This window comes from Scyliorhinus torazame, chromosome 2 (assembly GCF_047496885.1).
Source record: "Scyliorhinus torazame isolate Kashiwa2021f chromosome 2, sScyTor2.1, whole genome shotgun sequence".
NCBI classification, from domain to species: Eukaryota; Metazoa; Chordata; class Chondrichthyes; order Carcharhiniformes; family Scyliorhinidae; genus Scyliorhinus; species Scyliorhinus torazame.
In genome coordinates, this window is record NC_092708.1 from 158,261,967 (window position 1) to 158,286,669 (window position 24,703).

Consider the following 24,703-nt stretch of genomic DNA (forward strand, 5'->3'; position numbering starts at 1 on the left):
CTTGTGACAATAAAGATTATTATAAAAAAGGAGCTGAGAGGAACCCACCTGTCGACGATCTTAGGGGTGCAATCGAGGCGGGCCCAGGACTGGTCGGTGGGTCCATGCCATCTGCTGCACTCAATGTGGCAGGGGACTTGGACCCAGTCAATGGCTGCCCAGAGGAGGAGTCTGCTCGTTGGCGGGCATGGAGGAGGATTTTGTTGCCCTCTACAGTGAGGCAGAAGGCTCTCGAGTGCCTGAAATTGAGTTGCCCCTCATCCCCCAAGGGGAACTCTGGGATTTTCTGGGCACTGACCACAGCTGCCGAGACTGAGTGCAGCCAGCCCTCGACTGGTGGTTGGATCTGTGCTTCTCCCAAGGTCTTCCTGCTCCTATGCCAAGGAGGCACGGACCAGGGTGTGAAGCGCCAACTAGTTGGCCTCCTCGCCAAGCTCCTGAGGGAGTATCGGGCCAAGAGCTCATCTGCTCCCTCTGCACACTGAATAAGGTGATGGTGACACATTACCATTGACATGGAGATGACCATAGCCAGCCTCAACATTAACGACAGCAGGAACGCACACCGCACATCACAGAACCTCTCAGTCTTCCGGGACGGGACATCTTGGCCCTTCTGACATTGTGAGCTGCATGCTTGATGGGTCGGGGGGTGGGGGGGTCTATAACAGGTGGCATGTGTGGGCAGCGCACCTGGACATGAAGGGGTGTGCTGGTAGGTACAAGTGTGTTCTGAGGTGCAAGCACGAAGATCAGATGTGGGGAGGGTGCAAGGTGTCAGTCAGTGGATTAGGGTGGTGGGGAGGAATTTGATGGGTGGCAGGAGGAACTGATACCAGGAGAGAGGTGGTAACTTGCAGCTTGGTGGAGGTCATTGGTCTTCTTCCTACATTAGATAGTGGTCCCCTTTGCCATGCTGCCCACACAGACAGCTGCTGCCACTGCCTCCCAGGCAGTATTGGTGACCCGGCTACTAGTCCTCAGGCCTCCTCGGGGGAACAGGATTTCTTATAGAATCATAGAAGAATCATAGAAGTTTACAGCATGGAAACAGGCCCTTCGGCCCAACCAGTCCATGCCGCCCAGTTTTTTACCATTAAGCTAGTCCCAGTTGCCCGCACTTGGCCCATAACCCTCTATACCCATCTTACCCATGTAACCATCTAAATGCTTTTTGAAAGACACAATTTTACCCGCTTCTACTACTACCTCTGGCAGCCATCTTGCATCCATAGCATTGAGAAGTCTGACCATGTCACCAACCCCAAAATACGGAGCAGATGTGTACGCTGCCATGCTTGTGTGTTGACTGGGAGTGAGTGGTGAGGGAAAGTTTAAAAGCAGCTCCCCCTTATTAGGGGCGAGACGCTGAGGCACGAGTCTAATGAATCAGACGGCGAGACAGCCGGTAATGGTGAGATTCTCGTGGGGGCTCATTTCCGGCACTGTGCCATAATATGGGCCACTATCTCGCCAACGCAGCCATCGATGAACAACCCACCAATCACACCCACTGTGTCTCAAACCTACTATCAGAAAACGGGACTTTTCTAAGCTGCCATGCATGAAATGTTATTATTATTGGATGAAAAAGGCAACTTACTTGCTTGTTGGGCTAGTGGATCCATTGGCGCAGTGGTGCACTGGCTAGTTATCGGCTTCATGCTCCTGTCTTTTCCCTTGCTCATTGGTCCAAGCAGCCCTTGACCCGACCCAACCCAGCCCAGCTGCCCAACCCGAACCACCCACCACAAAAAACGGCAAGTCCAAGATCTGCCACAGAATCAGTGCTGAGGTTGCCAGTTTGAGAGGCTCTACCTAATTTTTAAAAAATGAACTATGTGGATTGCAATCAAAACAAACAAAGTAACCTTGAATTCTTCCATGTTGGCCATTGTATGATAGACAACAGGGTCAATTTAATGTTGGTGGCATTAGAGAAGTATAGGTGCCAAAGTGGACTGGTTAAAAGGATTATCAGCTCAGCTCTCCAAATTGTTCTGTTCCATAGCCCTCAACCCTCACCCTTCCATCCAGCCCCATGCTCCTACATACCACTATTTATCCCAGGATGTCCTGTTCATTCCCACTGATACCCCCATGCCCCCTCCATGCTCACTTATACCACCTCCATGCTCCCATGTATCCTTAATAGCCATTCACCCAGTATCCACTGTGGGCAGACCACAGAAGCCACGCAATAGCAATCAGAGGTCTTTGAAATGAATATGAATAAAGTAAACCTCTAACATTTATAGATACAACTATTCAAACTGAAAAAAGGTAGAACCTTTAAAAAAAACTTAAATCTCAAGTAGGCAGTCAGTTGAAAAACAAACCAACATCGATTCAGTAACCATATCAAAGACAGATAAACCTTTAACAACCACTTAAAACTGTCCATCAAACAGGGGACACAACTTCCCGCTGAGCTAGGTGGTTCACTAATTTTTGAAAGTCAGCCAAGAACAAACCACGGAAGCTCCGAATAATGGAGCCTATTGAATTGGAAGCTTTCAAAAGATTTAATACTTACCTGTCAGAATGCTCCTGACTCCTCAGCAGGCATCTCCCAAGCTCTCTTACCTTGTGGGTTTCGAAAAGGTTTCCTAAACCTGCCCGCCCCCAAAAGATACTGTGAGATATGAGAATCAATTTCCCCATGACCTGTGAGTTGTGATTCGGATGTCACAAGGTATGCATATGGCGCTGCAATGCAAACTGACCCAAACCTCTTCCATTTTGGGGATGTTTGTGTGGGCAGGTTTTTGGGGGGAAATTCAAAATTTCCAAACCCACAACCTAATTGTTCGAGATTCCCACATCTGTGCCCAACGTTTGTGGGGCACAAAAATCTAGCCCCATATTTCCATTCCTTCACTGTTGTTGCATCAAAATCCTGGAACCATAGCACGTACCCATACCAGGAGGGCTGCATGAGTTCAAAAAGGTGGTTCACCACCACCTTCACAAGAGCAATTGAGAATGACCAACAAATGTTGGTCTTGCTAGCGATGTCCACATCCCATGAAAGAATAAAACACTCAGGCACAGATAGAGACAAGTGAGCAGTCTGCTTCCATCTCCTCTAAGGCCACAAGGGGAGCACTATGTAGATAGGACCAAATGTGGAGACAACCGTGTTGGGCAGAGCATTGAGTGGTTCACTGGGCTGTGCCTGTCTCTGGCTGTCATAAAGAGGAGAGTAGCCATTTTTTCAAGGGATATCCCTTGTTTCTATGAATCCATCCATGGGGTGTTGATGCGAATGTGAATGATTGCAGCAGCCTGGACTGACGGAAGATAAAAGAGCCTTGGCAACTTCCAGGGTGGAGAGAGTTCATATGGAGGAAGCTGATGCTGTGCTCACAGACCAGTTGAACTTTCAGGGAGTGATTGCCATTCCTGTTGATGAATCTGACAGGTTGGTCACTTGATGGTTTGATGACCAAATGGATGCAATTGATGATGCCCCGCAGCGGCGACTCAGGTGTCCTCTGTGCCTTGGAGATCACGTACGTCTGGACAGCAATGTACTGACCAGCTCTCGCAAATCGGGTATCAGTGGCCTTCAAGATGCTGTGGTGTGCAGCTGTTTGTGAAATGCCATCATGATCCCCAGTTGATTTTTGGAAGGAACCAGAAGTGAAAGGATTAAAGGCCATGGTGACTTTGACAGTTACTGGCAGGGAATGTTGAGCAGTGCTGTGAGGGATGACCTGCGAGGAGTGCTTACCTGTCTGTGTTCATCTCCTTGGAGAGTTACAATCTCCTGGAACACTGGTTGTTGGCAATCTCAATGTTGCTCCTCCTTCAACAGATCCTATGCTGAGGGCATGATTTCAATTTCACTCCTGCCTCTCATTCCTCTCCTCTGCCCCCTGATGCCAGAGTCCCTTTCCTCCTGTGGAGTGTTTTTCTGCTCATCCCCACTGGACCCAAAACTGAGAGTCATGCTACCATTTGGCAGCTGCTGTCTTCCTAATGTTCAAATCATCCAAGGAAACTCACCAGGGCCAGAATTGGCATCAGGAAGCCATCACATAGAAGAGAGCCGATATTTACACCCCACCCACTTCAGTTTCCACCCCAATGGAACCCCATAATGCAGCCCACAAAGTTATTAAGGGGCATTGATTAAAGGATGTATTTTATGTGGGTTTCCTTTTATTGTCGATATTAAAACGGGTCTTATAATCTTATAAAAATAGTCCACTGTAGATTTTTATGTTATTTCCAAATCATAGTTATTTTCATTTGTACATTATACTTAATTCTTACAGAACCTTATAAGCAAAACAAAAATTACCTTCAAATCCATTAATGCTTGTGTATTTGGAGGCGTCGTCAGGGATTTCTCTGCTATCTTCTCAAATTCAAGACATAACCTGTCATTAATAAAACAGATTTAATTAACAAGCAGTTAAAGCACAGGGCACAGCGAAAAACGCTGGAGAAAATGTTCAAAGTTGTAAGATGTGGGTAGTTAGCGAAGACATGTGGGCTAGTAATGTACAGAAGATGACCATGAGATTTTGGAAATCATGGGGTATGGAGTTATTCGCGGGGAGTACTATAAAAAGCTCTCTGACAATCACAAGGAGTGCTGAAGGGTGTGTGATCAGTAAGAAAAGGTTATGTTAATTTTAAAAAGCAAAGCACTCAGCAGGAGAGCCTGTGGAGGAAGGGGACCATCAGGTCACGATCACATTTGGGAGAGGTGAGGGTGTGAGCTTGTCATGAAGGGTGGGCAATCTGGCTGGGAAGGGTGATTGATCAACCCAGGAAATAGCAGTAGCTGGTGGAATCTTCCCAATCTCAAGAGAAGGCAATCAGTGATAAATTGGAAGAGAGCTTTAGCTTTCAGTGCGCTCAGCTTTTAACTACATTCGGCTCGTTGCGCATAATTATTAACTGTAATAATGACATCCCCCCGCTTGTTGGTTCTCGGGCATTTTGCTTCAGAAAACCATCCTAAGCTTACAATGAGATTTGCTACCCCTCCGAAATGAGCTCGACTGCTTATGCCATCTATATGAATATTAAAACCAAGTTGGCTTCATACATGGTTGTCTAATATCTGCTTTTATACGTTGCCGTTTGAGTCACTACCAGAGGACTATACCAAATTCCTACTACAGTTTTAAGTCCTTTTCAACTCTTAATTCTACCCATCATAAAGTTTCCACTGCCTGCTTTCCTTTCATTATATCTTCTCTTATCATTGAAGCAATTCACCCATAATCTTCTATCCTCCACCTGCTCCCCCACCATCCAAGGTCACCCTTACCCCCCTACCTGTTTCCCTATCCCTCCTGTAGACTTATAATCTGTATTTTCAGTTTGGGGTTCAAAGTCCATCTCCTTGCTCCCATCACTGAAACCGCACAATGCGTTAGAAAAGATCGATCAAAATAGGGTGAAGTAGGTTGGGACTCCTCATAACCTGGGTTGCTTAAGTTATCATGAAGGCTTGTTTAGGAATTCTAGAAATACTGAGCAGACAGGGCTCTGGCAAAGAAGTCTCAACAGCAGAAAGCCACCTTGAATATCTCAACAGCTGTTTTGGCAGCCAACGGTTGCATGAAAACAAAACCTCCAATAGTCTTTGAGGCACGATCAATTGAACAAAGACTAGAGTTGGATACAACTGAGGCTTTATTGCTCGAAGATGTGTGGCCTCCAACAGCAACTGGCGAAATGGCTGTTGAACAGAGGACATGCATATTTATACTCCGCCTACTGGGCGGAGCCAGAAGGCAGGGACTATCGGCGAACCTGTAGTACAGGTCCTACCTTACATCATCTAATACAGGTGCAACAGTGGTTTACCACATTCACCCCCTGTTAAAATTGAGTCCGGCGGGGGGGGTGTAGAACTATATACAGCAATGAATTTATATTTACAGTATTTGATCAGAAAAAAAATGTCTTTTGAAGTCCGGTGCCAGTTAGAGATTTAACAGGTCTGGTGCCTTGATGTTCCGCTGGGAGCGACGTAGCGGTGGCGGCGATGTCGATGCTGGCCTGATGTTCGGTGACTCCGGGAGCATGCCAAAATCCTCTTCATCCTCGGGCGTGGGCAGGGGAAGGACGGATGGTCCTGGTGGGGTTAATGCTGGGAGTGCCGGGGGAGGGGAGGGTGGCGCCGGGCCGGAGAGGTGTGTGTGTGTGGAACCTGCTGGTGCCAGGTCCCTCAGGGAGACAGTATCTTGGCGGCTGTCGGGGTACGCCACGTAGGCATACTGGGTGTTGGCATGGAGCAATTGCACCCTTTCCACCAATGGGTCCAACTTGTGGAGGCAGACGTGCCTACAGAGCAGGACTGGTCCTGGAGCTGCGAGCCAAGTTGGGAGCGACACCCCGGATGTGGACTTCCTGGGGAAGGCAAAAAGACGTTCATGGGGTGTGTTGTTAGTAGCGGTGCACAGCAGTGACCGAATGGAGTGGAGTGCATCAGGGAGGACCTCCTGCCAGTGAGAGGCTGGGATGGTCCTGGACAGTAGGGCCAGTTGGACAGCCCTCCATACCGTCCCGTTCTCCCTCTCTACCTGCCCGTTACCCCGGGGGTTATAGCTGGTCGTCCTGCTGGAGGCGATACCCTTTCTGAGCAGGAACTGATGCAGCTCATCGCTCATGAATGAGGATCCCATGTTGACGAATGTGATATAAAATAGTTACTTTAGAGATACTAGTTAATGTAATGTAGAAATAAGCCACTTTGATTCTGGCAGTTAGGGACAAAGGGATTTGAGATCGCATGGAAAAAGCAGGAAGAGGTGTGTCTATGAGAGTGATGCTGCATTGATAGGGGCCAGAGAAAGGGATTGGAAGTGAGCCAATCAGAATAGATCAAACAGGTCAGGAGGGACATAGGCTGACCTATGGGTGTCGAGTATGTGAAACTTGATACCATTTGAATTGATTTTGCAGAGATCCTTTTGTCTCTTTGTTCAGTCGCTTTCTGGAGTGTAAGAGGCTGGATGTCTCTTATGTTTCTGTAAGATGAATTAAGCTTGCAAGCTAAATAAATAACTTCTTTTTACGTGCGAATCCATCTCAACTTTTATTGAGGCCAGACTGACAGAGAAAGAAATTTGGGAATCAACAATGTCACTGTGGATACAGGCGGGGAAACCGAACAGAGCGAAAATAGTGTTTAGGGCTTTGATGACGATGGCAGACGTCATGTCAGGGCATGGGATGGCGAAGGGCAACCTGGAGTACTCATCGACCACACTGAGAATATACGTGTTTTGGTCGGTGGAGGGGAGGGGCCCTTTGAAATCCACGCTGACGCATTCAAAGGGGCAGGAGACCTTCACCAGGCGTGCACAGTCCGGCCGGTAGAAGTGCGGCTTGCACTCCGCACAGACCTGGCAGTCCCAGGTGATTGTCCGTACTTCCTCATCAGAGTAGGACAGGTTGCGAGCCTTGACAAAATGGTACAACCGTGTGACTCCCGGGTGACAAAGGCTGTTGTGCAGGGTCCAGAGTTGGTCTACTTGTGCGCTGGCACATGTACCTCTGGATAGGGCATTTGGGGGCTCGTTGAGTTTGCAGGGCGATACAAAATCTCGTAATTATAGGTGGAGAGCTTGATCCTCCACAGCAAGATTTTATCGTTTTTGATCTTGCCCCGCTGTGTGTTATTGAACATGAAGGCTACCCACCATTGGTCAGTGAGGAGAGTGAATCTCCTGCCGGCCAGGTAATGCCTCCAATGCCGCACAGCTTCAACGATAGCTTGGGCCTCTTTTTCGACGGATGAGTGCCGAATTTCTGAGGCATGAAGGGTGCGGGAAAAGAACGCCACGGGCCTGCCTGCCTGGTTGAGGGTGGCGGCTCGGGCGACGTCCGATGCGTCGCTCTCTACTTGAAAGGACAGTGTCTCATCTACTGCGTGCATCCTGGCCTTGGCGATATCGGCTCCTATATGGGCGAAGGCCTGCTGTGCCTCGGCCGTCAGGGGAAAATGGGTGGACTTAATGAGTGGGCGGGCCTTGTCCCCCTAGTTTGGGACCCACTGGGCGTGGTACGAGAAGAACTCCAGGCAGCGTTTGAGGGCCTTGGGGCAGTGGGGGAGGGGAAGCTCCATGAGGGGGCGCATGCGGTCGGGATCGGGCCCCAGAACTCCGTTCTGGACCACATAGCCGAGTATGGCTAAGCGGGTCGTGCTAAACACGCACTTCTCCTTGTTGTAGGTGAGGTTGAGGAGGGTGGCGGTGTGGAGAAATTTGGCAACGTTGGCATCGTGGTCCTACTGGTCATGGCCGCAGATGGTGACGTTGTCTAGGTACGGGAAGGTGGCCCACAAACCATATCGGACGACCATTCGGGCCATCTCCCTTTGGAAGATCGAGACCCTGTTAGTGACGCCGATGGGAACACTGAGGAAGTGATAGAGACGACCGTTCGTCTTGAAAGCGGTGTATGGACGGTCTGATTTACAAATGGGGAGCTGGTGGTAGGCGGATTTGAGGTCTACCATTGAGAAGACATGGTACTCTGCAATCTGATTGACGATATCAGATATGCGTGGGAGGGGGTACGCGTCGAGCTGCGTGTACCGATTGATGGTCTGGCTGTAGTCCACGACCATTCGGTGTTTCTCCCCAGTTTTAACGACTACCACTTGGGCTCTCCAAGGCTGTTTCTGGCCTCGATAATGCCCTCCAGAAGCAGGTGCTGGACCTCGGACCTGATGAAGGTCCTGTCTTGGGTGCTGTACCATCTGCTGGTGGCGACGGGTTTGCAATCCGGGATTGGATTGGCAAAGAGGGAAGGCGGATCGACCTTTAGGGTCGCAAGGCCGCACACAGTGAGGGGTGGTAGGGGCCCGTCGAATTTGAGGGTTAGGCTCTGGCGGTTACACTGGAAGTCCAGGCCGAGTAGTAGGGCAGCGCAGAGGTTAGGGAGGACGTAGAGGCGGAAGCCTCTGAATTCTACGCCCTGGACTGTGAGTGTGGTCATGCAGAAACCCCGGAAGGTGACGGAATGGGATCCGGACTCCAGGGAAATTCTTTGGTTGGCGGGGTGTACCGCGAGGGAGCAGCGCATTACCGTATCCGGGTGTATGAAGCTTTCGGTGCTCCCGGAGTCCAGCAGGCAAGAGGTCACGTGGCGGTTGATTTTCAAACTGGTCGATGCGGTGGCCAGGTTGTGCGTACGAGACTGGTCGATCGTCACTGAGGCGAGTCGTGGTCGGTCGTCGTTGACGTCGGATGATGTGGACCCTGGGGGGCCCAGGTCCTGGAATGCTGTCGGTGTCCATGTCCCGTGGGGGCCCATTTGCGCCTGAAGATCCTGTGGGGGACAAAATAGCGGCGCGCATGGGCCGCACATTGCGGGGGTTGGACAAGATGGCGGTGCCCATGGGCCGCATGTTGACTGAGGGGGAGAAGATGTCGTCGCCCACTGGCCGCGCATGGCCCCGGGAGGTGAAGATGGCGGCACCCACTGGCCACATCTGGCCCCGGGAGGTGAAGATGGCGGCGCCCACTGGCCGCGTCTGGCCCCGGGAGGTGAAGATGGCGGCGCCCACTGGCCGCGCGTGGTCCAGGGAGATGAAGATGGTGGCGACCATTGTGTGTAGGCTAGGAGGCTGGAGGCGATCGCGGCGACTGTGCGGGCCTGGCACACAGCGGCGAAGTGCCCCTTTTTGCCGCAAGCCTTGCAAAGGGCAGCGCGGGCCGGGCGGCGTTGGCGAGGGTGCTTCTGCTGGCCGCAGAAGTAACATCTGGGACCTCCGGAGTGCGCGGGCTGGCATGTGGCTCAGGCGTACTGGCTGGGTAAGGCCCCCGCTGGGGCGACCCCCTGTGGGGTCCACGAGGGGTAGGAGGGGTGGGCCGCGTGGCTGGGGGGGTAGGCCTGAATGTTACGTGAGGCAACCGTCATGGAGAGCGCTAGCTTCTTTGTTTCAGCTAGGTCGAGCGTGGCCCCTTCTAACAGTCTTTGGCGTATGAGGTCCGACCCAATCCCCGTTACGAACGCGTCCCGAATAAGAAGGTTGGAATGTTCGGTGGCCGTAACGGCCTGACAGTCACAGTCCCGGACGAGTGGGATTAGGGCCCGCCAGAAGTCTTCTATGGACTCACCAGGGAGTTGAGAGCGAGTGGCGAGTACGTGCCTGGCGAAAAGTGTGTTCGTCTTCTGTGCGTAGTTTTCTTTGAGAAGCGCCGTGGCGTCGGCGTAGTTCGGGCGTCCTGGATCAGTGGAAACACGTTGGAGCTCAACCTTGAGTACAGGATCTGTATCTTCTGAGCCTCCAGAACAGGGGTGGTCGCTGAGTTGACGTACGCCTCGAAGCCAGCTAGCCAGTGATTAAAGTCCTTTTTGGCGTCGCTTGATTGCGGATCCAGCTGCAGGCGATCTGGTTTGATTCGGAGGTCCATCTTTTAGAAAATCTTAGAGCAATAACTTGAGGCACGATCAATTGAACAAAGACTAGAGTTGGATACAACTGAGGGTTTATTGCTCTAAGATGTGTAGCCTCCCACAGCAGCTGGCGAAATGGCTGTTGAATGGAGAACACGCATATTTATACTTCGCCTACTGGGCGGAGGCAGCAGGCAGGGACTACCGGCGAACCTGTAGTACAGGTCCTACCTTACATCGCCTAATACAGGTGCAACAGTGGTTTACCACAGTCTTGGTTTCCTTGCCATTGGATCAAGGCACATGTGAAACTGGTGTGAAATGGTTTCCCTATGCTCAAAGAAGTCATTCATAGACGTCTTTCTTTTCGTACACATCTCCCAAGCACTTTGTTGACCAGAAAATTGCAACAGGAGTAGGATTATGTTGTCTGGAAGCTTCTAGTCACAATCTGACATGGATGGGGCAGTTACAAGATGGCATCCAACACTCTATGAAGCAGAGGTGCTTTTCGCCAGCTTTAGATAGAACTGCGATAGAGCTGCCCTCTTTATGATCCACTCTGCTCACCCCTAATTGGGGAGGGGACGAGAAAAGGGGCCCCAAATATTGTCTGCCTCATTTCTCCCGACTAAATAGTCACGTCTGGAGGGATCACCTTCTGCATAGAAACACATAAAGTTTGTGACCTGGAATATCAGACACTCATGGAAACACCCGCGAGTGAATACCCAGAATGTCGTACTGTGTTTGTCACTCAAGAACTCCAGTGACGTGACGTTGATGTCGCCACTCTGAGTGAGGCCCACTCAACTGGCGAGGGGAAAATCAAAGGATACAGAGTTGGGTTTGCCATCAAGAGTGAACTTGCGAAGTGGCTTCATGAAATCCCTCTTGGAAGAAAGGAGCACCTCATGATTGTTTGGCTGCAATTTTCCACAAAACACACTAAGTGCATTAGCAGGTGTAAAAAAGTGTTGCACCCGCCAACCGCAATGGTGGGTTTTCGTGCTGTATCATGCACTCCAGGCTGAATTCATTACCTATCCATGGGGAACACACCATTTTACTGGCAGGTGGCATATGATTTGCCTGCCCTTCCATGATTTCTGTTTCCTAACTCCAGGCACCGTATTTCAATGCACCCCTGAACAGAGTTCGTACTCTCAAAAGCCGAGGACAGCTCCAGTGATGATGTGACTTCCAAAGAGAGAAAGTATGCTGCACCCAAATACAGTGACGCCTCACAGGTGTGCCTGTTGGGCACAGGCAAGGCCTGCTGAAAAATACTCTTCCCCGGCTCTGGCCGCAGGACTTCCACCAAGGTGACCAATCCGGCTTGGGAGCCAGTCACAGCAGTGGTCACTGCAAAAGAAGACAACCACCCAGTGTAGAAAGAGGATGAACAAAGGTAAGTCAGCCATCTCACCACTCTCAACTCACACACTCACAAGCCCATCACACATTCAGAAGGATCTCACTCACTGCCACCTCAAGGGATATCACCACTCACTCTCCATCTGGCCAGTATGGAGTTTGTGTCTTAATTCTGTCCAGATTTCCACTTACCACCCATACATGCCAGGCATCCTTAACATCTTCCCTCACATACGTCTTGTTCACACTCACTCCATCTATCTTCATGCAGGATAACGTTTCTCACAATAAGGTTTCCTCCGGGTGCTCCGGTTTCTTCCCACAAGTCCCGAAACACGTGCTGTTAGGTGATTTGGACATTCTGAATTCTCCCTCAGTGTACCCGAACAGGTGCCAGAATGTGGCGACTAGGGGCTGTTCACAGTAACTTCATTGCAGTGTTAATGTAAGCCTACTTATGACAATAATAAAAATTATGATTATTATTATAAGGCGGTCCCAGACCAGGGGTGAAGTTCCTGAGATCAAGGTTCTCATGGACTTTGACAACAGAGCCATAGAGCTGGTCGGGGCTGATAGAGAACATGCCTGCCCTGCGGTGAGGTAGGCGGCACCCACCCAAATGAAGATCCTACATTACAACATCCATCAGGCAACCATTGTGTGAGTGATGTCTCCTGTTTCAGAGTCACTTGCCATGCACGTAATGTCTCTCCTTTCTTTGGTAGGCACATCTGGGAAATTGCCATGGGCATCCAAGAACCAAGCCTTTGGGCGGTACGGTGGCGCAATAGTTAGCGCTGCTGCCTCACAGAGACAAGGACCCAGGTTCAATTCCAGTCTTGGGTAACTGTCCGTGTGGAATTTGTACTTTCTCCCCATGTCTGTGTGGGTTTCCTCTGGTTGCTCTCCCACAGTCCAAAGATGTGCAGGTTAGGTGGATTAGCCAGGATAAAATTGCCCCTTAGGTGTCCAGGGATGTGCAGGTTCGACAGGGTTAAGGGGATTGTGCAGGGGAGTGAGCTGGGGTGCTCTTTCAGAGGTTTGGTGCAGACTTAATGGCCTCCTTTTGCACTGTAGCGATTCTATGATTCAACTCCAGCCCTGACGACATACCCCCCACCAGCACAGAGACACAAACCTCAGTGGGACCTCAAGCTAGTGTAGCCCCAAGGGCACAATTTGGTGAGCACAATACCCCATCTGGCCCACAGCAGGTGGAGGCAGGGATATCAGATGACATTGGCATTCGGTCAACTGCTGGAGGCTACAATTCTGCTGAATTGGTGTCCCATGATAAGCCTCCAGACTCGATCCTAAATCAGTTGCTGAAGCTGCAGAGCGTGCCACAGGAACATTAGGAAAGAAAGTCAGCTGCACTCCTCACATTGCAATATGTGATTGAGGAGGAGTCAATCTGGCTTCAGTCTGAGGTGCTAGCACCAGCATAACAATGCACTGAGCTCCATACTGGTAGAATAGTGGTTGCCATGGAGGCCTTGGTCCAAGCCATCAGTCTTGCACTACAGCAGGAGCTGTAGTCATTGGTAGCATCCATCAGTATCAACGTGTGAGGAGCCTGTGGGGCACCTTGATCTCACTCCAGCTGCCCTTTCTCCTCAATGTGTCAGCCAGGAGTCCTCGTGCATCCATAAAGAGGAGCATCAGCACCTCAACACCTCCCGGGGTCATGCATCCAGGTGACTTCGGAAGTGTATAGCCGATCTAAATACCTTCTTCCTGTGACCCCATCAGCTCTAGCTCCATAGGCCAAAGAGGGTGTACCTGCCCCACACCAGGATACCCAAAGCAGGCCAGGGCCCTCCATTGTGGATAGCACAATTGCTTCACAGCTCCAGGGTCCCAGGTTCGATCCCGGCTTGGGTCACTGTCTGTGCAAAGTCTGCACATCCTCCCCGTGTGTGCGTGGGTTTCCTCCGGGCGCTCCGGTTTCCTCCCACAGTCCAAAGATGTGCAGGTTAGGTGAATTGGCCATGATAAATTGCCCTTAGTATCCAAAATTGCCCTTAGTGTTGGGTGGGGTTACTGGGTTATGGGGATAGGGTGGAGGTGTTGACCTTGGGTAGGGTGCTCTTTCCAAGAGTCGGTACAGACTCGATGGGCCGAATGGCCTCCTTCTGCACTGTAAATTCTATGATTTCAATGAAAAAAGGTCTCAGCTCTCCAGAGGACACTGCCAAGGTCATCATGAATAACAGACAGAGCAGTCAGCAGGCTAACTTCACGTTCATTGTAGATGTCAGCAGAGCACCAAGACGTGGCAGAGTAAGGAAAGTGAAAAAGATGTAATTGCACAATGTTGGCCTGGGTGTTTACTGAATGTTTATAATGTTCACAAATGTAAATAGACTGACAATCATTTTATATCTCCTCTCGTCAGTGCCTCCTGTCAATGCCTGCCTCTTACGATGAGCGATGAGTTGTGTTACCGTCAATCACGTGATACCTTGGTTCCTGCATCAATTTATCGCAATTTTCTCTATCCTGGGCTTCTTTTCTCTGCAGTGTGCTACCATCTCACCACAGTGAGTGTCCCACTTCAACATAATTCTCCACAGCAGTAATCCTTGCACCTTCATGCAAAGTGTACTTGTGGAATAAACCTCATTCCAATGCCTCATTGGGTCCCATCATGTGTATTTTTGTCTCTGTATGATTGTGGCAGAGGTGTGCCCCTATCTTGTCTGCATTCTTGAAAGTTGAAAATGAGGTGTTGAAGGACAGATGTGCTCATGCATGGAGAAGGCTCATGTACCATCTAAATCCCATCTTCCTGCTATCTCAGCAGTGTTTTGAGGATGAGTCTAGCTTCGACCTTATGTGCACTGCCCTCGGCCAAACAGTATTATGATATTCCCAGCATGAATCTGCTATGTTCAGCAAAACAAAGGAACACCTTGCCACCTCGAGATGTTGATGCAATGTCACATTCTGTGCAAGTGCTGAAACATCCAACCTTAAGCATGTCTCACTGTGTAATTATGGTTATTGTGGGGGGAAGGGTCCCGTCACAAGGTTGATGGACAACTTTGTGCACCCATTGCCTTGACACTCCAACAAGAGGTTACTGATACTACTTCCAATTGGTGATTTCTGGAGGCCAAAGCAGCCTTTAAGCATGTTCTGGAATTGCATCTCATTGCGTCTGACAATGTGAATTTTCTGTCAAGGAACATCAGCATTGGTTTGATGAAAATGACTAGAATAGCAGCAAACTGATTGATTGTAAGCACAAGACATTCTGGGCGGGATACTCCGAGCCCGCGCCGGGTCGGAGAATCGCTGGGGACGCGGGAAATTACCACCATGCCACTCAGACGCCGGGACGCGATTCTCCGCCGACCGGAGAATCGGCATCAATCGCACCCGCGCGGTCGCCGCAGCGCCAGTTGGGGGCCGCTGAAAGAGGCCTCCGCGGCGATTCTCTGCAGACGACCGGCCGGACGCCCGCCGAGTTCCGCCGCCGACCGGCGTGGGGACGGCAACCATGCGCATGTGTGGACCCGCGCCAGTCATGCAGGGCCGCCTTTCGCCGTCAGAGCAGGGCACAGCACTCTGCCACCGTGCTAGCCTCCTGAAGACGGCTGAATTGCTGGGCCAGGAGGCCCGTGAACACCGGCGTACACCACTCCGGTGTTTACGCAGCATCAACATTTGGCCGGGATTTCGGAGAATCCCGGCCCAAGTGCCTGCCAGAATGACCCAATCACAAAATAAACTGACTTACCAACTAGTATAGGCCGAGGCACAAAAGTGCACCCGTAACATGAAGAATGTATGGTGGGATGCTTAGGCAAAGGAAATTCATCATCTCACTGACAGGATTGATATCCATAGCTTCTTCACTGTATAAGGACTATTTATGACCAAGTAGTAAGGATCCGCGCCTCTGAGGACTAAGGATGGGGAGATCTGATCAAGGAAAGTTGTCAACACCTGTTGGAGGGAGAAGTTTGAAGATTTTTCAATCAAGAATCAATTGTTGACAAAAGTGTTTTCAACTCCATTTTACAACACCCTGTTAGAGAACAGGTCGGAACTCCGCAAATGCCTATGGAAGTGATGAAAGCCATCAGGCAAAAGACGTAGAAACCAGCAGGAGGTGATGGAATCTACAGTGAAATCTTTAAGCCCAGAGGAGAGGAATCAGCATTACAGCTCCGTGCCCTTAACAAGCAGATCAGAATGAAGAGAAAGCTCTCAATGATCTGAAGGTCATCATGATTGTGACAATACTCAAGAAAGGGGACAAATGTAACTGTGTAAATTACTGAGGCATCTCCCTGTTTTCAATTGCAGGAAAGATCATCACAAGAACCCTTCTGAATCAACTTATTACACTTGCTGAAGTGCTGTTCCCCGAATCTCAACGTGGGTTTCGGCCATCAAGAGGAATGGTTGACATGATTTTTTACAGCTTGTCAATGAAAAGAAATGTGCCACAAACACCAACCTCTCTACATAGTGTTCTTTGACTTAATAAAGGCATTTGACTTGATAAATTCGGGGGCACTCTGGAGAATTTATTTGAAGTATGGATATCCTCCAAATATCTTGCCATCCTTGTCGTCTTCATGCTGATATGTCAGTGGTGATCTTTAACAATAGATCCTTTACAGACCCTTTGGAGATTAAGATAGAAGTAGAACAAGTTTGTGTCATCACTCCAACTCTTTTTTTCGATCTTCCTTCCTGCCATGTTCCATATAACAAGCAGGCATCGAGGCTACAATCATCCGCCACTAGCTTTGTTGAGTTTGTTATATAGTTTGGGTCAGATGCAAAGCTTCCAAAGCAGGTCTTTGGACCTGCACTGGGAGTGCTGCTTTGGATGAGTGAGAGTGCATTTTGGAGTTGGTGGAAACTGGGAGTTAGGTAGAACTGGGAGAAGGTGAAACTGGCAGCTGAGGCTATAAGGGAGAAAAATAACTTGTAAGTCTCCAGGAGGTAGAGTTGGAGAGAGGAGTTCCAGACACCGCAACAGGGAGGAGAACAGCTGACCGGTAATTAAACAGATTGCAATGCGGGAAGATAAGGAAGTACTGTCTCTCTCACTGAAAACTGACAAGAGTTCCAACTGGGGAAAAAACAAAGGACATCACAGGAAGGCTATGATTTGATTGGCTAATAGGGAAACTTGAAAAGCCACTTTATTACAGTTTATAAATTGCTTTCAGACAGATAATAAGGAGATTTTTTTTAATAGATAAAATAAATAATTAGTGTTTAAAAACCAAATTAAAAACAAATTAAATAAAATAGACATGGAGAGTTAGGTGATGTGTTGTACCTGCATGACATGGGAGCTGGTGGACCCCATTGTGGTTCCCAGTGAGCACGTCTGTAGTAAGCGTGGTTGCTTGAGGAACTCCGACTCAGAGTTGATGGGCTGGAGTCTAAGCTTCGGACACTGCGATACACCCGGGAGGGGGCGAGGTTCCTAGACACTGTGTTCCAGGAGGCAACCACACCCCTTTGAATAACTAACTTAAATTCGGCCAGTGGTCAGGAGGGTGTGACTGCGAATGAGGCAGGTAGGGGATCCAGGAGGTAGGTTGCAGGAGCCTCAGCCTTTAATCCCTGTCCAAAAGGTGTGAGATTCTTGCTCCCTGTGTGGACGGGAATGGAGACTGCAGGGAGGATGAGCAAACTGACCACAGCACCGTGGTACAGGGAGCCATTCAAGGGGCGGGGGGGGGGGGGATACCCTCCAACTTGAATTTGCTCTTGGAATTCATTCATTTTTTTCTTTAAATCTCCTGGGCGCTATTCTCCCCCCCCCCCCCCACGCCAGGTGGGAGAATCGCCGGGGCGCCGCGCGAATCGCGCCACGCCGCCCCGACCCCTGCACACGATTCTCCCACCCTCCGGAAACCAGCGGCGCGCGATTCGCACCGAGCCCCTCGGAGAACCGGCGAGCGGCGATTCTCCAGCCCGGATGGGCCAAGCGGCCGCTACGACACGACAGGTTCCCGCCGGCGCCGTCCACCCCTGGTCGCTGCCGGCGGGAACTCTGTGGGAACGCTGGGGGGCGGCCTGTGGGGGAGGGAGGGTGGCTCCTTCACCGGGGTGGCCTCCGTTGGGGTCTAGCCCGCGATCGGGACCCACCGATCGGCGGACCGGCCTCTCACCCCCCGGGCCTACCTCCTTCCGCGCGCGGGCCCAGAGCACCTGCGCCATGTTGGTGAGGGGCTGGCGTGCGTAAGATGTTCCCTACGCATGCGCAGGATGGCGCGGCCCAACTGCTCATGCGCAGGATTGGGCTGCCCCAACTGCGCATGCGCAGTCGTAAGGACACTGGAGCGGCGTGAACTGCTCCAGCACCGTGCGGGCCAGAATAGGTCGAGCCCGGGCCCTGTTCGCGCCGTTGTGAAATGCGACGGCGTTCATGACGGCGCGAACACTTGGCCTCCATATCGGAGAATCGCCCCCCCCGAGTTTGTATAAAAATTGCTTATTTGGGCCACAAACCGCATTCTTTCCTTCTGCTCTAATGTGTTTTTCTCACAAGTTTCTTTTTTCGCTCTCCTTACTTACATCGTTTAGCTTCCCCTTAATCTGTAATGAGTAAAGCATTATTTCTGACTATTACTCTATTCTTTTTATTTTTGTTTGTTTCAGGTTTATTTATATTACTTTTTCCCTCTTCAGCCCTCTTCCACCCACATTTATTAATTTAAAGTATCTGTGATCACTATATTCATCCTTTCCAACAGGAGCTAGACTCAACTGGTTGAGGTGCAGCTTCTCCCCACATTTCAGCTTGATTCTATCTAGTGCTGGTGCCCTATGAAATGAAATCCTTCTGTCCCACATCACTCCTTCAGCCACATGTTCAACTCTCTAATTTACCTATCGTTGCATCAGTTTGCACAAGACTTGGTCAATAATCAAAAGATTATTACCCTTGTGCTTCCAATCTTTAAATTTAGCTCCTAGCCCATGGTGGGATCTGAACCGGATCTCCTGGCTACTCTTTCCTATGCTGTGAGTTCCACCATGGTCCACAATGACTGGATCCTCCCACTCACTCTGCAATATCCTTTCAAGCCAGTTTGTGATGACCTTCGCCAATGCACCAGGTACACAGCATATCATATACTAGGTTGAAATTAAGTATCTAGTATTGAGCAGAAATTGGAAAAAGTATTGTAGGGTTTAGCAACATAAAGAAAGTTTGGAAGAGTTAATTAGCAAGCATTAAGCAGCTCCAATTACTATGGTTGAAAGATGATGGAATTAAAAGAGGATTTTTCAAAAATATACTATTTTCCAGAAGCAGTACTAACGCTTTATTTGCATCCTGATGATATTTGTTCAGCTTGTTCAGAAGTTTCTCATACAGAGTTTCTGCTCGTTTCACAAGAGCCCTTATGAGTTCATCACAGTGCACCTCAAACATCCCCAGGCGAACAACCTAGAGCAAATATTAAGCCAATTACACAAAATAAAGAATATCTTTGTACAGCTGCATGAAAAACACAATTGTGCTTGCACAGAGATTGTTTTATTGTATGATCTGCTAACTATCTAGTTAATTCAGTAATGTTCACACTATCATCTAGTATAGTTATCAAATGTAGTTCAAAGTGTTTCATAATTAAATAATTAATAAATGTAGTTGTAAAAATTTAAAATATACTTGTTAACTCATTCTTATATAAAATATAATTTACATAATTTATAATTGAGTTAGTAGGTACCTTTTGAGATTGATACTTAATTTCATCTTTCAGTTTCAGAAACTTATTAATTTCCTGTGCTGTCTCTTCGAATGTATGTTCTTCAGTCAAGAATTGCTCTACATCCAAGTCAGCTTGCCGATTGATGAGCATGGTATATTTATCATATAGTTTGGTATGCTCTTCAGGTCCTAAACTTTCTTTGGCAATAATGTTGATAGCTTTTCTTTTGTTTTCCTCTAGGATCTCATTCAAGATTATTGGTTTCAACGTAGTTTTAACACCAGACTAAACAAAGATAAAAGGGGGAAAAAAACTTCTAAGTACACAAGAAGCATTTCTAAAAGTAGTAGGAAACTATATTTACTGAGATAGATACTCCCGTCTTGAAATTTCACTCAATAGGACAGCAGATTGGACAAAGTTCAAAGATCACCAGACCAGTTCTAATTTTCTAGTTAATAATTTTAATGGTTGATAAACTAGGAGTCACAAAGCCGGTGAGCTGACATCCTCACCCAATGATTCAATCCGTCCTCCCATCGAGTGAGCTGCAATATAATAAATTAAATGGTTTGGGTCCTTCTTCAGACATTGATCCCTAATTTTCCAATTTTACTGTTCAATTTCAGGTGAATGGAAAATAAATCTGGGTAAATATACAAGATCTCCACTGATGTTGGTATCCAACATACTTTTGGTCATTATTTCAGCAAGATATTGGATGCAGTCACTTAAATAACAGTGGACACATTTAAAAGAAGTAGAAAATATGTAGGTCAGGAAATTCCTCAAAACTGCTCCCATTCCATCACCAGAACTTTGCCAGAGATTCAAGTTGAGACGTACAAACTGGATTTCTGTGGGTCTTGCAACAAAGTTACCCCAATAGATCAGTCCCATGAATTTATGGCCAGTGACTATACATGTCCCATTTTCCTCATTATTATCTCTACATGGCATAACTCACACCTCTATACATAAGCATCTAGCATTACTACGTCAGTGAAGTAAATTTAACGGACCACAGGCAAAAATACATATATTAGAAAATGCTGTAAAGACTTGATCAACACATTTCACAACTTTCTGTAAGTTACCTTCCCACATGGTCTTCCAGTTTTGCACTTTGTTCCCCATTCTAAAAATGTTACCATTGATAATGCCCTATGTCTTGGAAAAAAAGAGGAGGGGAAATGGGGTAGAGGTCAAGCTGGTCAGGCATGGTGCCCACTTGCTGGCATCCCAACTACAGGATATATAAACCAATACCTGTATCCTGCTAATCCAATAGTAATGCTGGCTGTGCATTAAAAAGGTAGCTGTCAATGAGCTCTACCGCTGCTGTCATCTAACTTGAAGCCTATCTCTACTGTAGGCACTACATTGCCAATACATCCAAGGTCACCAGTGAATGTGTATGCTACATAGCCATTCCAAGGTACTTGAATTATATTAGTAGCATTAAGTAGTCAACTGTACACAGTTGTACCAAGCAAGTTAGAGAGGTATTCTTTGCTTTAGAACCAATTTCTCATCAGGTTCTGTAATTTTACCAAGCACCAGGAATCTGTAAAGTTCAAAGAACCATTAATTACCTCCGCCACTGAAGTTCGCTGGACGTCATATTTTTGTCTCTTGTTTGATTGTCTTTCTGACTGTTTCTAAGCAATATATATCAAATACTGAGAGACAGATTTCAATTGAAACTTGGTGCACAGATGGCCCAAGCAAGGGCTGTTTAATTTTTAGTGAAGGTGTTGATCTGTTTCCTGGAATTTCTTTAAGGAACTATTAACATCGGGAGATGGGGGTGAATTGTGTTATTTTTAGAAGTTGGTAGTTTATTTATTAAAATGCTGTTGATTGACTTCCGGTGGCGGCTATGCGGGAGTAAGTCGCACATTTGGTGGCTCTCGCTCCGGTCGGACTTTTAGACCTTTTCCCTTGACTTTTTTGTGCTTTTGATCACTGGATCTGAAGGCATAGGCACTCAGGCACTGACTCCAGATATAGGTGTATGGAATTAAGATGCAGAAAGAATCGTAAACAGTTGAAGAAGTGAACAAACAAGGGCAGTGTACAAGCTGCTGCTGAGGACAATATGGCCGATGTCCGGACCCCGGTGCAGGCAGCCCAGCCAACAACGGAGCATCTGCTGAAGGTCATCCAAGAGGGCTTCACCGCGCTGAAACGGGACAGTTTAGACTCGATCCAGAAATCAATCGAGCGCCTGGAGCACAGGCTGGATGCCCAGGATTGGACGATCCAGAAGCTGGAGAAGGCGCTGGAGGAGCAGGAGGATCACCAAACGTTGGGGGAGGTGGAGATGGGGAGGCTGAAAGACCAACAAAAAAGGCTTCTGGAGAAGGTGGAGGACCTGAAAAATAGGTCCCGTCGGAAAAATTTAAGAATCGTTGGACTCCCGGAGGGGGCTGAGGGAGAGAATGCCGCAGCCTATGTGGCAGATATGTTCCAGAAACTGTTGGGGAATGATGTTGTCCCTCGTCCGTTGGAGGTGGACAGGGCGCACAGAGCGCTGGCGAGGCAGCCGCGAGCGGAGCCCCCCCCATACCCCGAGCGATGGTGGTCAGGTTCCACAGGTTCCTGGACAAGGAGCAGGTGCTACAGTGGGCCAAGCACACGCGAAGCTGCAATTGGAACAATAGTGTCTTGCGCATCAACCAGGACCTGAGCGTGGAGGTGGCCAGAAGGAGGGCAGGCTACAAGCAAGTCAAAGAGTTTTGTTTAAGACGCAGGTGAAGTTTGTGCTGCTATACCCGGCACGCCTTTGGGTCATGCACCATTATTTTGAGGAGCCCGAGGACGCGATGGACTTCGCCAAGAGAGAAGGACTGGTGCTGAACTGAGGACTTTTGGACTTCAGTTAAAAAGTTATTGAGTGATATCTCTATGTTTTTCTTGTTTCTTCTTTTTTTCTTCTGTATTTGAGTTTCTGTTGGTGAAGAGCGAGGTTAAGGTATTTGGTTCTGGGGGCTTTTTGTGTTCAGTTGGGGATGGTTGGAGGTGCCTATTACTTACTCTGTATTACTTGATTTGCACTAGTGTCGGGGTTTTCTTTGTCCCTTGTTTTTTTTGTTCAGAGCAATTGATCGAGGATGGCTGGTTTGGGGAAGTGGTGTCGATGGGCGGGGGGGATGGGTCAGAGGGAACAATAGGTGGGAGACGTGTTGGTACCGGAGTCGAGAGCCACCAGGATAGCTGGTTGAGCTGGTCTACGGAAGCCAGGTGGGGGGTGTGCATATAGCTAGTTTATGGCAGGGGTTAGGTTACATGGTGTTGTTGCTAGGGGGGGTGAAGGGGGGTAGTTGATCTGCTGACGAGGAAGGGACTTAGGTTTAGTGACATGGAGGAGGTTGGAGGTGGGAGCTGCCAGGAATCGGGCCAGGGGAGGCGTGACACAGGGGCTAGGGGCGGGCCCAAGAAAGGAGATGGCTGATCGGCGAAGGGGGGGCACGGTTCCCCCCAACAAGGCTGATCACCTGGAACGTTAGAGGGTTAAATGGGACGGTAAAGAGGGCCCCAAATTGGGATGATGTGGATTTTGTTAAGAGACTGCTGGGGAAGATACCTGACCTGGACTCGCACAGGTTGATTATGGGAGGTGATTTTAACACAGTCCTTGACACCGACCTGGACCGGTCGTGTTCAAAAACGGGTAGGGTGCAGGCAATGGCAAAGGAACTGAGGGGGTTCATGGAGCAAATGGGGGGGGTTGACCCATGGAGGGCTAGTCAGCTGACGGGGAAGGAGTTTTCATTCTATTCACATGTTCATAAGGTGTATTCCCGAATTGATTTTTTCATCATGAGCAGGGATTTGCTGGTGGGCGTGACGGACGTAGAATATTCGGCGATCGCTATTTAGGACCATGCTCCACATTGGGTTGATCTGCAGGTCTGTAAGGAAAGCTTTCAGCGCCAACAATGGAGGTTAGAGACTGGACTTTTGGCAGACGAGGCGGTGTGTGAGAGGGTGAGGAAATGTATGGAAAACTACCTGCAGGTCAATGACACAGGAGAAGTCTCAGCTGCGGTGCTCTGGGTGGCGCTGAAGGCAGTGGTGAGAGGGGAGCTGATCTCGATTCGAGCACATAGGGAGGGCAGACTGGTAAAGGAGATCTTACAGATAGACAGGAGGTATGCGGCGACCCAGAGGGCAGAGCTACTAAGGGAACGACGAAGGCTACAGACGGAGTTTGGGGTGTTGTCCACAGGTAAGGCGGTGGAGCAGCTTAGGAAGGCGAGGGGCGCGATCTACGAGCATGGGGAGAAAACCAGTAGAATGCTGGCACAGCAACTGAGGAAGAGGGAGGTGGCTAGGGAAATAGGGAAGATAGTAGATGGGGGGGGGGGGGGAGACTTGGTGGGAGATCCGGCAGGGCTGAACAAAGTGTTCCGGGACTTTTACAGTAAGCTTTATACCTCGGAACCCCCCGCGGGGCCGGAGGGGATGAGGCAATTTTATGACGGATTGTCCTTCCCAAAAGTGGGTAGGGGGTTGGTAGACAGGCTGGGGGCCACGATTAGGACCGAATAAATATTGGAGGGCTTGAGGGCCATGCAGTCGGGTAAAGCTCCGGGGCCGGATGGGTACCCGGTGGAGTCCTATAACAAGTTCTCTGAGATAGTTAGGGTTAGTGTTAGGGTTAGGGTTTTTAAATGAGGCAAGAGACAGAGGGGTTTTACCCCCAACGATGTCACAGGCCACCATCTGCCTGATACTGAAACGGGACCCGGAGGCATGTGGGTCCTATAGGCCGATCTCTCCGCTCAATGTAGATACAGAATTACTGACCAAGCTTTTGGCTTCTAGGATTGAGGACTGTGTGCCGGACGTTATTATGGAAGACCAAACCGGGTTCATCAAGGGCAGGCAGCTGGTGGCCAACCTAAGAAGGCTGTTAAATGTGGTCATGATAGTCCCACTCAACCCGGTCAAAAGCCTTTTCGACATCCATTGCCACGACTACCTCTACCTCCTGTACCAGGCACCGGAGGCTAGTGTAAGGACAAATAAAGTGACGTCTGACTATTTTAGACTATTTTATTTAATTGTACGCCGACGACCTGCTCTTATACATCATGGATCCAGTGGCTGGGATGGATGAAATCATGGGAACCTTGAGGGAATCCGGCCGGTTCTCAGGGTATAAAGTGAACATGGTAAAGAGTGAGTTGTTTGTAGTTTGTAGCGGGGAGAGTGCAGACGGTTAAATGACGATC

At 49.1% G+C, this 24,703-nt stretch overlaps 1 protein-coding gene across 1 annotated transcript in view; it reads right to left on the reverse strand.

The window, feature by feature from the left end:
- dnah7 (dynein, axonemal, heavy chain 7) overlaps nt 1-24,703 on the reverse strand; it is a 570,689-nt gene that overhangs the window by 424,446 nt on the left and 121,540 nt on the right. The window contains exons 12-14 of the mRNA XM_072478629.1: nt 19,479-19,745; nt 19,065-19,192; nt 4,310-4,388 (exon numbers count right to left, since the gene is read on the reverse strand). Coding sequence (XP_072334730.1) covers nt 4,310-4,388; nt 19,065-19,192; nt 19,479-19,745 — 474 coding nt within the window. The remainder of the gene's footprint in view (nt 1-4,309; nt 4,389-19,064; nt 19,193-19,478; nt 19,746-24,703) is intronic.